Source organism: Acinonyx jubatus, chromosome C1 (assembly GCF_027475565.1).
Source record: "Acinonyx jubatus isolate Ajub_Pintada_27869175 chromosome C1, VMU_Ajub_asm_v1.0, whole genome shotgun sequence".
Classification (NCBI taxonomy): Eukaryota; Metazoa; Chordata; class Mammalia; order Carnivora; family Felidae; genus Acinonyx; species Acinonyx jubatus.
Window position 1 is genome coordinate 11,915,624 of NC_069381.1, and position 12,259 is coordinate 11,927,882.

Consider the following 12,259-nt stretch of genomic DNA (forward strand, 5'->3'; position numbering starts at 1 on the left):
GCGTGCCGAGGCCTGTGAGCCCCGGTGGAATCGGGAGGACCTGTAGGAAGGGAGCTTAGAATGTGCGGCGGAGCGCGGAAGCCGGACACGGGGCGCCCGCCACCCCACTGCGTCGCCCGGGCTTCTTGGTCCAACTAACCCGCGGCCCCCTCCTCACTGGCCTGGCCCCCCCACCTCAGGCCGTCCTGTCGGACATGGAGAGCGGTGTCCAGCTAAGCGGCTCTGAGCGCACGGGGGACGCGTCGGACGGCAGCCTGCGGGGGCTCTCGGGCCCCCGGACCCCCTCCCCGCCGCGACGCTCCTCGCCCGGCCGCGGCCGATCCCCGCGCCGAGGCCCATCCCCGGCCTGCTCCGACTCCTCCACGCTCGCCCTGATCCACTCGGCCCTGCACAAGCGCCAGCTGCAGGTCCAGGTAGGCGGGGCACCAGCGCCCCGGGGCGGAGCCAGAGTCCCGGGGGCAAGGCTTGGGGCATCTGGGGCGGAGCCAGTATTGTGGGGGTGGAGCTAAGGAGGGGGCGGGGGGGAGGGAGGAGCCTGGGCTGGGCCTGAGCATTTTGGGTGGAGCCAAAACCCAGAGTTAGAGCTACTGAGTCAGGTCCCATGGAGGTGGGTGAGAGCTCTGGGGCAGATCTGAGCCCAGAGTGGGAGGTGCTTGGGCAGCTGGGGGCGGAGCCTGGGGCAGAGCTAGAGTCCTGGTACCGAAATTAGAGAAGAGGTTCCGGGACAGGCAGAGCCAGGACCCTGGGAAAAGGCCTGGGGGGAGGAGCCAGTCTAGGATGAGAGGAACCGGGGGAGCTAGGGGCAAGGAGGAGTCTGGGGGAGAGTCAGAACCAGAATGCAAAGGGGAGGAGCCTGGGAGCCCTGGGATAGTCAGAACCGGGAAGAGGTCGGAATGTGCTTGGTGGTTTGCCTGGAGCTTACTTAGGTCAGTGTGTCTGAGGAAATGGCGGTCAGAGCCCCGGCAGAGCACTCGGAAGGGGGGTGGGGGCACAGTGAACGGGAGCGGAAACCTAGTCTGGAGGGCTTAGCCCCACTCTCCTGCCTCAGGCTTAGGCCACAGAGTAGGCTGGGTGTGTTCCTGGAATGAGCAGAGAGTAGGGGGCGCTCCGGGAGCTTCCTAGGGCTCCCCCAGACTCAATGGTTCTCATGCCACAGGACATGCGTGGGCGCTATGAGGCCAGCCAGGACCTCCTGGGCACCCTGCGGAAGCAGCTTAGTGACAGCGAGGGTGAGCGCCGCAGCCTAGAGGAACAGCTGCAGCGTCTTCGGGACAAGACCAACGGGGCCACCCAGGCTCATGAGGATGCCCAGCGTGAGGCCCAGCGTCTGCGGGGCACCATTGACCTTCTGAACAGGTGCCTGAGAGGTCAGAGGTGGGGGCCTGGATCTAATGCCAGCCCGAGCCTGTAAGCATGTGGGTTGCACTTACATGGTCATAACTGGCCATATGTCTGTTAAAATCCAAATTAATTGAGGGCATCTGGGTGGCTCAGTCCATTAAATGTCTGACCCTGATTTCGGCTCAGGTCATAATCTCACAGTTTGTGGGTTCGAGCCCTGTGTCAGGTTCTGCGCTGACAGCACAGAACCTGCTTGAGATTCTCTGTCTCCCTCTCTTTCTGCCCCTCCCCTACTCCCTCTCTTATCTCTTTCTCTCTCTCAAAAATAAATAAATAAATATTAAAAAAAATTAAATTAGTTAAACATTTTAAAAAGTAAAAGTTCAGTCCCTCAGTTGTCCTTGACACATTTTAAAAGCTCAGTAGCCACAAATGGCTACAGAACGTTTCTATCATCCCAGAGAGTTCTGATGACAGTGCCATTTAGACTCTGTCATTGGAGATCTTTGAGACAAGAAATTACCCACTCTTAGCTATCTGGTTATTTTTGTTGTTGTTGTTGTTGTTTGCTGTTTCTCCTCAATGTAATTGCAGAATTAAAAGTTTGAAAAAGGAAGGGGAGGGGTGCCTGGGTGGCTCAGTCTGTTGAGCGTCCGACTTCAGCTCAGGTCATGATCTCACGGTCCGGTCCGTGAGTTCAAGCCCCGCGATGGACTCTGTGCTGACAGCTCAGAGCCTGGGGCCTGCTTGGGATTCTGTGTCTCCCTCTCTCTCTGCCCTCCTCAGCTCATGCTCTGTCTCTCATTCTCTCTCCCAAAAAATAAACAAACATTAAAAATTAAAAAAAAAAAAAAAAAAAAGAAAAGAAAAAGAAAAAGAAAAAAGAAGGGGAAATAAGAAGGCAGGACCTTCTCACAGCCTCACCTGCCTGTCCTAACCTCTGTTAGGGAGCATTGACTCTGCTCCCCATTGTGTTTCCTGGCAGCGACGTAGATAAGGCTTCTAGTACACCTGCCATGTGCCAGGCTCATTGCCAAGTGCTTTGGGCAGATTATTTAAATTAGTCTTCCTATCAAACTCCCGCAGGTTGGAACTGGGGCTATCCCGAGGTTTGAAAGACTTGTCCCAGCTGACGCAGCAGTGTGGCTGGGGGTAGGAATTGGAACTCAGGTCCATCTGAGAGCAAAACCCGGGCTCCCCATGCCTTGGAAGGAGGGCCTTATACGTGGCTGTGTTCACGGTGAACTCCTCATCTTGCATTCTGCTATTTTTATTTCATATATCACGTTATATGGTTTTTCCCACCCACTGCGGCCTTCATGTCTGGTATACTTACCGGTTGCCCCTTCGAGTGAAGAGGCGGGCAGTGGAGGCTATGCCAGCGATCAGCCCTAAGCTGATGCCCAAGCTAAGAACCCCGGCTGGCTCGGAAGGAGGGGTGACATCCCCTGCTCCATTGCTGTGACCACTGGCACTGGGGCAAGAGGCAACACTCTGTGAACCTCCAGAGTTTGGGGGGGAGAAGGAAAGCTGGGTGTCCTCTGACGGGAAGAGTCCGCTCCAGGGAGATGCGGATGAAGTGAGTCGTGCTGCGGCGGGGTCGGGGAAGGCTTCCTGGAGGCAGGCGCCTTAGAGGTCAGAGGACGGGGCTCACGGGAGGACAGCAGCACGGCCCCCTTGGCCGGGGAGAGCCGCCCCGGCAGCGCCTTCAGCAGTCCCTCCTCCTCCAGGGAGAAGGACAGCCTGGCCCGCAGCCTGCAGGCGGCCCAGCAGCAGGCCGAGGAGCTACGGCAGGAGCGAGAGAAGCTGCAGGCGGCTCAGGAGGAGCTGCGGCGCCAGCGGGACCGGCTGGAGGAAGAGCGGGAGGACACGGCGCGGGACAGCGAGCGGACTCGCAGGGAGCTCGAGCGCAGGTGAGCGGCTTCCGGCCTCCCCTGCCCAGAACGGACCTTGGGAGTCCCTACGGTCCTCCCTGGGGGCCGGGGAGGACCGACGGTGTCCCAGACATCCTACTGTCTGGGCATCTCTCTGTGGCACCTCTCTGAGGAAGGGTCTTCTCAGCAGCCCCGTTTCGGGAAACTGAGGCTCAGGGAGATACAGTCACTTACCTGGGATCAGAGGACTGCTATGAGGCAGGAGTGTGGACGGTGACAACAACGATAACTAAAATAGCGGTAGTAACACTAATATCATCGTTTAGGGGCGCCTGAGTGGCTCAGTCCGACTTCAGCTCAGGTCATGATCTCGAGGTTTGTGAGTTCAAGCCCCGCGTCGGGCTCTGGGCTGACAGCTCAGAGCCTGGAGCCTGCTTCGGATTCTGCGTCTCCCTCTCTGTCTGCCCCTTCCCTGCTCCCGCTCTGTCTCTCTCTCTCTCTCTCAATAATGAATAAACATAAAAAAATTAATATCATTGTTTAAATTGAGAGTAATCTAATATTACCAAGTATTAGACACCATTTTAAGCACTAAGGTTCTCTCTCTCTCCCCCCCTTTTTTTTTAACGTGTATTTATTTTTCAGAGAAAGAGAGCAGGGGAGGGACAGAGAGAGAGGATCCCAAGCAGGCTCCGTGCTTTTAGCGCAGGACCCCACGCAGGGCTCGAACTCACGACCCGTGGGACCACGACCTGAATCAAAGTCAGCCGCTCACCCGACTGAGCCTCCCCGGCACCCCTACACTGAGGTTCTCGTGTTCAGCCCTCATGGCAACTCTGCTGTAGGAGCTCTCATCCCCATTTTGTGGATGGTGAAACTGAGGCATAGAAGGGCCATGTAATTTGACCTAGGTCATCACACGGCTAGTTAGTAAAGAGCCGGGCTTTGAACCCAAGCGTTCTGCCTTCAGAGTTAACCTCTTGACCACTGCACTGCCTCCTCCTCTGAGGCATCAGTACCAGTGGTGTTTAGTACATTGTGGTAGAGAATATTGTACTTGCTTCTGCAGACTGTTGGGGAGATATGTCAGGCACTGTTTTAAGCATTTCATGTTCAGTAGATCACATATCCTTACAACAACTTCATGAGGCAGCTGTTAGCCCATTTTGCAGATGTGAAAACTGAGGCCCAGAGTCCCAGGGTCCCAGAGCCAAAAGTGGTGGGCTTGGCTGTCCTTGTGAGTGAGGCTCTGGCCTCCAGGGCTCCCGTCTCAGGCCTGGTCCCTGGCCTGCGCCAGCGCCGTCTGGCTGCGGGAGACTCTGAGCAGGGAGGTGACGTGGGGCACCCGCCCACCCTGTGTCCCACAGCCACAGACAGCTAGAGCAGCTGGAAATGAAGCGCTCAGGGCTGGCGAAGGAGCTGGTGGAGGTGAGGGAGGCGCTGAGCTGTGCCACGCTGCAGAGGGACATGCTACAGGCTGAGAAGGCCGAGGTGGCTGAGGCGCTGACCAAGGTGGGTCCCCGAGGCCCCAGGCCTTCTCCCTCTGGCCACACACTGCCCCCCGTTTCAGGCTGGCCTCTGACCCTGTGCACAGGCTGATCCCGGCCCCCCAGACCACAGGCTGTCCTCGGACCCCAGTCATAAGTGAACGGACCTCTATTAGTGGTCGTGTCCTTGCTTTTCCAGATGCGTCTGGGGCAGTGCTGTTCAGGCCATCCCATCCCACCTCTGGACACAGGTCCTGGGGTCTGTGAGAGCTGGGGACACAGTCCTTGGCGGGTGCCTGCCCCACCCCTGTACTCTGGGTCTTGAGCAGTGTCCCCTTAGACCCCGCTCTGTGGGACCCTCTGACCCCCGCCCTGCCCTACAAGAGCTGGGGTTCCCTTGGCTCCCGCACAGCTCTGCTGTGTGTGGTTTCTTTTGAGTAACTTCATAGGCAGCCGGCCTGTAGCGATTGTTTTCTGTCTCATGTTGTGTTTTCCCTCGCCCCCCACCCCGTCTCTGAGGGTGTTTCTCCCCACCCTCCCGCCTCCATGCCTCCACCCTCTCCCATCTCTGTGCCTCTGCACGTCGTTTCCTGCCTCTCCCCGCCTCTCCCCTCTCTCCATCTCTCCCATCCGGCTGTCTCTGGCCACCCTGGCCCCCACCCCGCAGGCTGAGGCCGGCCGCGTGGAGCTCGAACTCTCAATGACCAAGCTGAGGGTCGAGGAGGCCTCTCTGCGGGACTCCTTGTCCAAGCTGAGCGCCCTCAACGAGAGCCTCGCCCAGGACAAGCTGGGTCTGAACCGCCTCGTCGCCCAGGTATGCCGTGTGCCCGCAGGCCGCCCACCCGTGTGCCCCACTCAGAAGCCCTACTCGCTGAGGTGCCCCAGGCCCAGCCTCGTCCCCCGCCCCTCACCCTCGCTGCATATCTCCCTGTACACCTCTGGCCCTGTACCTGTCGGGACAGGTCCTGGTCCTGTCCTGTGCCTGGTCCATCTGTGCCTGTGCTGGTCACTGCCTCTCTTTCTGTGTCTGTTCTGACTCCGTCTGTCTTCTCCCTCGCGGTCTGAGAGAAAAGAAGCTCCGTGGACCCTCCTCCCTGCTGCCTCCTCCTCAGTGTCCCCACACCCTTTCCCCCGGGGAGCCTCCCCTGGGCTGGCTGTGATGGGTGGGTGGGTGGGTGGGTGGAGAGGAGGGGGCGTCCGCGGTCCTTCCGCTGGTGGAGGGGCTGAGCTGACCCTCTGGCTGGTTCGCTTGCACCTGGCTGCCGCAGCTGGAAGAGGAAAAGGCGGCCCTGCTGGGCCGGCAACGGCAGGTGGAGCAGGAGGCCTGCTTGGCACGGGAGGCGCAGGAACGGCTGGAGCACCTACGGTTGGAGCAGGAGGTGGAACAGCAGGGCCTGGAGGGCTCCCTGCGGGTGGCCGAGCAGGCCCGGGAGGCCCTGGAGCACCAGCTCCCCACGTTGCACCAGGAGCGCTGCCGGCTGCAGGAGCAGCTGGCCCAGGTGGGTGTAGGGGGGTGGGGATGGGAGCAAGGAGGGGGAAGGGGTTTCTGCCTCCCAGCCTCCTGCCTCCTGGGATCCAGGGGATCCCCATCCAGGGGATAGCTCCCGGGCCTAGGAGCGTGATTCTGGGTTTAAGTCCAGCCCTCCCTTTGCTAGCTGGGAGCCGTGGGCAAGCTCCGCAACCGCCCGATGCCTCGGTTGACCCCTCTGTCATGTGGGGCTAATAGTTCTTATCACAAAGGGTTGTTCTGAACGGCACAGTCGCGGAGGCACTTGGTAGACGGATCACCACCCAGTAAAAATTCATGATACGATACCAGATAGAGAAGTTTTGAATTGGCACCTTAGACCTTTGGGGACCCAGCAGGAAGGCACCTTAGGATTTCAGGGATCCAGGGGCCTTGATATAGTGCCTGTCCTGGAGAGCCCAGGTTCCTGGGAGGGACCTCTAGGCGATGGGCTACGGGGCATAGGACACAGGGCTCCAGGGCTCCGCTCTGTTTTGTGTATTCAGCTCCTCTGGAAATTTTCGGGCACAGAAAGCATTCTGGCACTCCCCAAACTGAGTGAGGACACTTATTATTTTTTTATTTGAGGAGGAGAATGGGGGAGAGGGGCAGAGGGAGAGAGGGACAATCTCAGGCAGGCCTCATGCTCAGTGTGGAACCTGACGTGGGGCTCAATCCTATGAACATGAGATCATGATCTGAGCTGAAGTCAGGACGCTTAACCGACTGAGCCCCCCAGGCGCCTCTGTATTTATTTGTTCTGAGAGACAGAGAGAGAGAGAGAGAGAACGAGAGAAAATGAATGGGGAGGGGCAGGGAGAAAGGGAGAGACAGAATCCCAAGCAGGCTCTGTGCTGTGAGCTCAGAGCCCAGGGCAGGGCTCGATCTCACAAACTGTGAGATCACGACCTGACCCAAAATTAAGAGTCGGACGCTTAACGACGCACTGAGCCACCCAGGCGCCCCCTGACGCTTATTTTGTATGCGTGTACATCGTAGGTCCAGAGAACGCTGTGACTTGTCCAAGTACACACAGCACACACAGCCTGAGGTTGAATCCAGGTCTCCCGCCTGCCAGGCCAGGCCTGGGTCGGGCTCAGGGTCGGGGTGCTGCCTGACGAGAAGCCGGGGAGTTTGGGGAGTGGTACTCATGGTGCCTGGGTCGGGGCCAGCTCTCCCGGCAGCTGAGCGGGCGCGAGCAGGAGCTGGAACAGGCACGGAGGGAGACGCAGCGGCAGGTGGAGGCGCTGGAGCGGGCAGCCCGGGAGAAGGAGGCTCTGGCCAAAGAGCGGGCCGGCCTGGCGGTGCAGCTGGCCGCAGCTGAGCGAGAAAGCCGGACCCTGTCGGAGGAGGCCACACGCTTGCGGTAAGGCCTTAGGCTCTGCCCAGCCCACCCTGGGCAGGCGGTGGGACGGGGGGGAGGGGGGCCTGCCTGGGCCCGCCCTGGCATGGGCCCATGGAGGCAGTTACTTAGGAGCCAGGCTTGCCAACACGTTCTAGCTAGGGCCCAGCCTTCCCCCAGGGAGCGTGGGCCTGGCTGAGCAGGTAGGCTGGCACCTGGCCCACGGCCGACCACGCCCTGGGAGCCACAGTTTCCTGGGCCCCAGGAGGCTGAGTCCCAAGGCCTCAGGGATTGTATGCGCCGCAGCCTGGAGAAGGAAGCCCTGGAGAGTAGCCTGTTTGAGGTGCAGCGGCAGTTGGCGCAGCTCGAGGCCCGCCGGGAGCAGCTGGAAGCCGACGGGCAGGCCCTGCTGCTGGCCAAGGAGACCCTGACTGGTATGCGGGGCCCGAATCGGGGGTAGGGAACTCCAGGCTCCAGCCCGGTCTATATAACCCATTGGGTTCTGGGGGCTCTGGAGGTTGGGAGCACTGGCCCTGGAGTCTGGCTGACCTGAGTTCCGATTCTGCTTTTGCTACTTAGATCTGAGCTCTCTCGAGCAAGCCTCTTCCCTCTCTGGGCCGAAGGTTCCTCATTGGGCAGTTAGAGGTGATAATGCTCCTCCTCTACAGCTGTTGCCAGGATGAGGCGAGAAAAGCGTGTGAAGGCCTTGGCCCAGGGCCTGGTTCAGCCAGCGGTGGCTGTTTGTCCTCATCAGGGCACTTAGGTCTGAGTTCTATGCAGAGCCACGGACTCTCTCGGCCCCCCACCCGCAGCCCCTCTTCCCTCTGCGTTCCCCACCCAGTGTCTCAACTCAGGGGTTCCTCTTACTCAACGAGCATTTACCAGGCATCTACTTGGGCCGTAAAAATTAATTTTGCTGTCCACATCTACCTGAGCCAGACAGAACCAGGAAGGGGCATGCTGACAGAGTCTCTGGTGGGCTTCCAACCCAGGAGATGGTTTTTAGATTGTTCCCAGTGGGGTATGACTTCCCCATGGTCACCTCCATTAGTGCTGACAGCCCAGCAAGTATGTTTATAGCAATCAGTCATTAAAGGAGACGCCTTATGGAAAGCCGTGCAGCTTTGGAAAATTACCTGACTTCCCTGAGCCTCCATTTCCTCATCTGTAGATTGGGCATGAGACAAGCCACGTAGGTGTGTTACGAAGGTGTGGTGAGAATATATCTCTCATGTGCTCAGCCAGGAGTTTGACCCCTTGTAAGCATTCAGTCAATAATGGGGGCTGTTATATTTTTGCTAACCTCCCCATTTGGGGGAGGGAGGTCTTCCTCATGTCGTTTCATTTCTTTGATGCCCTTCGCAGTCGACAGGGAGGGAGACAGGGCCAATAGACTCATGTGGCAGATGGGGAAACTGAGGCCCAGAGAGAGCAGGGAGCTTCTCCAAGGGAACTCAGCCTAGATCCCAGGGGGACCCTCAATCATCTGGGAACTTGCCCACGTGGCTCATCAGTTTTGAGTCTGCTGGCCCATGGGGAGGTTCTGACCCAAGGCTGTCCCTTCCTGTGCAGGGGAGCTGGTGGGCCTACGGCAACAGATGACAACTACAGAGGAGAAGGTGGCTCTGGACAAGGAGCTGATGGCCCAGAAGCTGGTGCAGGCTGAGCGGGAGGCCCAGGCCTCTCTGCGGGAGCAGCGGGCCGCCCATGAGGAGGACTTGCAACGACTCCAGCGAGAGAAGGTTCGGGCAGCTGGTTGGGGCAGGCGGGGCTCTGAACCGGTGTCTCCTCTGTGACCTCAGGCAACTCACCCTTCTCACTCTGCATCAGTCTCCAAATCTGTGAAACGGAACCTCATCCCTGTCCCAGGGGCCCTGAGGGCACCTGTGAGGATCCACTGGGGATGCCTTATCAAACATGCAGATTCCCAGGCCCCAAATCTGGTTCAGCCCTGGTGATCCTGATGCAGGGGGTCCACAGCCACATTTGGGAAACGCTGATCTAATGTATAGTAGGAAAGCACTTTTTTTTTTAAGTTTATTTATTTATTTTGAGAGAGAGAGTGAGAGCGCGTGTGCAAGTGGGGGAGGGGCAGAGAGAGAGAAGAGAGAAGATCTCAAGCAGGCTCTGCACCATCAGTGCAGAACTTGATGCGGAGCTCGAACTCACTCACAAACCAACCTTGAGATCATGACCTGAGCTGATATCAGACGCTTAACGCGTTAAGGACTGAGCCACCTAAGCACCCCTGGAAAACACTTTCATTTGCTAAGAAGTGCTGTTTGCATACGAAAGACCACTCTGGGACCTGAGCACTTAGGCAAAGAGCCAGGTCACCAGAAGACCAAACAGAGCTATCTAAGAGCACTGGTTCTAGAGTTTCTTTGCCTGGGTTTGGACCTGATCTTGGTCATATATTGGTTAGATTGCCTACGGCCTCAGTGCCTGTAACGATGGGGATAATGATAGTATAGAGTATTGTGAAGGTGAGGTGAGATAATCCATAAAAAGGGTTTGGAATAACGACTGGCACTTCATAAGTGCTCCATAAACGCTGATTGTTATTACTATGGCCCTAAGATACTGTCCAGAGCCCCGTGTTGGACAGGGCTGCGTCTCTCAGCAGTTCAGGCTGTTGCTTTATGACTCCAGGGGCCACCACATCGTGCCTCGAGTCGGTCGTCTTAGATTTGGGTGGATAGTATTTCCCTTCTCCAGCAGGGGGCAGCAAAGATTTGAAGAAGGGGCACCTGGGCCTACTTTTCGCAAGGTCGCTAGGGCCTACTGCTGGGGCCAAGTACCCGCCTGGGACCACCAGGGGGCCGTTCTTTTCTTTGCCTGTGGGTTCTACCTACTCACCCATCCACCCGGTCCCCAGGGCGCCAGACTCCTGTGTCCTCTCCGACTCCTCCTGTGCCTTCTGGCTTGGCCTCTTAACATCACCGAATCTGTTCTCTTCTGTCGGGCTGCTCTGCCATCCCCAGACCCCCTTTGCTCCCCACAGCCCACCCCGCCCCTCACTACCTCTGCCCTGATCCCCGTCCCTCTTCCACAGCTTCCAAACCGCCCCTCGATCCAGCTCATCCCTAGCTTGCCCCGACTCTTCTCAGAATCAGCCTACCCCTCTCTACAGCCCACAGGGCCTGGTCTGGCCTGGCCGCTGCCCATGGCTCTGATGCATGTCCCCCTCGTAGTTCAAGCTCCAGTGACCTTAGATACAGTGTGTCGGGTTTTCTCTTTCCTCTGGGCCCGGGGCTGGCCTCTGGGTTTGGGATTCTGTTTCTCTCTTGACCTGACGGACTGCGGCTCATCTGTTCTTTGGGAAGTGTTCTCTGGCCCCCGGGCCAGGCTCTTGCCGCTCCCTGGGGCGCACACAGCCCTTACCATTCACCCCACCTTGTAGTTGCCTGGTGGCCTGCCCTGCCGCTCAGGTTCTGGGCTACAAGTGGCTCTCGCTGGCCTGAGGTCGGTGAGGGGCCGCCTGAGTCCAGCCTTGCGGGTCACACGTGCCCGGGGCCTGGCCCGCAGGAGGCAGCGTGGCGGGAGCTGGAGGCCGAGCGGGCCCAGCTGCAGGGTCAGATGCACCGGGAGCGAGAGGAGCTGTTGGCACGGCTGGAGGCAGAGAAGGAAGAGCTGAGCGAGGAGATCGCCGCCCTGCAGCAGGAGCGTGATGAGGGCCTCCTCCTGGCCGAGAGCGAGAAGCAGCAGGTTCGTGAGCCCCGGGGTGGCCTCTGCTGCTGCCCCAGGGGCCCTGTTCTCCCGGGGCTGGTCCCTGTTCAGCCGCTCAGTAGCTGGGAGCTAGGAGTCCCTCTCTGGGTCTTAGTTTCCTCACCTGCAGGATGGGGGGACTTCAGGGGTGTGTGTGAAGCATTGCTGAGACCACGTTCAGTGAGCCGTGCCTGGGAACTCCTGGAGCGGCTGTCACATTCGTGGCACTGTGAGCACTGGGTCCCAGAAAGCTGACCCACAGCCTGCCATCCCTTCTGCCCCTCCAGGCTGGCCATGGTGTCCCCGGGGCTGCCTTCTGAGAAGTCCCTGCGTTGCCCACGTGTAGCAGCTGAACCCTCCTCAAAAGAGCTAACTCCTGACTTTCCCATACCGTAAAGGAGACAGGCCTGTCCTTACTGGCTGTGTCACTCTGAGCAAGCCACTCTGCCTCTTTGAGTCCGTTTCCTCATCTGTAAAAGGGGAATAATGAAGGGCCAGGATTACCGTGGGAAGTTGGCAGGATTTCTAAGTTGTGTCCACGTCCAGACTTGCTGTTCTGGTGGTTGTGCCCTTTTCGGGGGCTACGGAGGCACCGCTGCCCCGGGTCCACCTGTGGTGACCCAGACAAGGCACCGAGCTGAGCGAGGGCACATTTCCCAGGGCAGGGTGGGGGAAGGGCCCAAGCGTGCCCCCATGACCAGCCGAGCCCCCAAGCCCTTTGCTCCCCACCTCTGCCCAGGCCCTGTCCCTGAAGGAATCCGAGAAGACGGCGCTGTCGGAGAAGCTGATGGGTACACAGCACAGCCTGGCCGCCGTCTCCCTGGATTTGGAGCGGCACAAGAGAGACGCCCAGAGCCGGCAGGAGCAGGACCGGGTAGGGCAGGCCAGGCAGGTGGGCCTCCATCCGAGCCAGGAGGCACGACCCTGCTTGGAGGGGCCCCCTCTCCCAGGCTGTGGGGGGAGCTTCAGCCCTTCCGTGGGGTCCCCCATGAGAGGGAGG

At 59.1% G+C, this 12,259-nt stretch overlaps 1 protein-coding gene across 5 annotated transcripts in view; it reads left to right on the forward strand.

Annotated features, from left to right (window-relative positions):
* Nucleotides 1-12,259, forward strand: part of CROCC (ciliary rootlet coiled-coil, rootletin) — a 49,921-nt gene that overhangs the window by 19,390 nt on the left and 18,272 nt on the right. For all 5 annotated transcript variants that reach the window (XM_053207726.1, XM_027060283.2, XM_027060284.2 and 2 more), the window contains 11 exons: nucleotides 180-413; nucleotides 1,157-1,356; nucleotides 3,072-3,254; nucleotides 4,583-4,727; nucleotides 5,370-5,516; nucleotides 5,971-6,201; nucleotides 7,382-7,575; nucleotides 7,858-7,985; nucleotides 9,124-9,293; nucleotides 11,080-11,259; nucleotides 11,999-12,133. In XM_053207726.1, coding sequence (XP_053063701.1) covers nucleotides 180-413; nucleotides 1,157-1,356; nucleotides 3,072-3,254; nucleotides 4,583-4,727; nucleotides 5,370-5,516; nucleotides 5,971-6,201; nucleotides 7,382-7,575; nucleotides 7,858-7,985; nucleotides 9,124-9,293; nucleotides 11,080-11,259; nucleotides 11,999-12,133 — 1,947 coding nt within the window. The remainder of the gene's footprint in view (nucleotides 1-179; nucleotides 414-1,156; nucleotides 1,357-3,071; nucleotides 3,255-4,582; nucleotides 4,728-5,369; nucleotides 5,517-5,970; nucleotides 6,202-7,381; nucleotides 7,576-7,857; nucleotides 7,986-9,123; nucleotides 9,294-11,079; nucleotides 11,260-11,998; nucleotides 12,134-12,259) is intronic.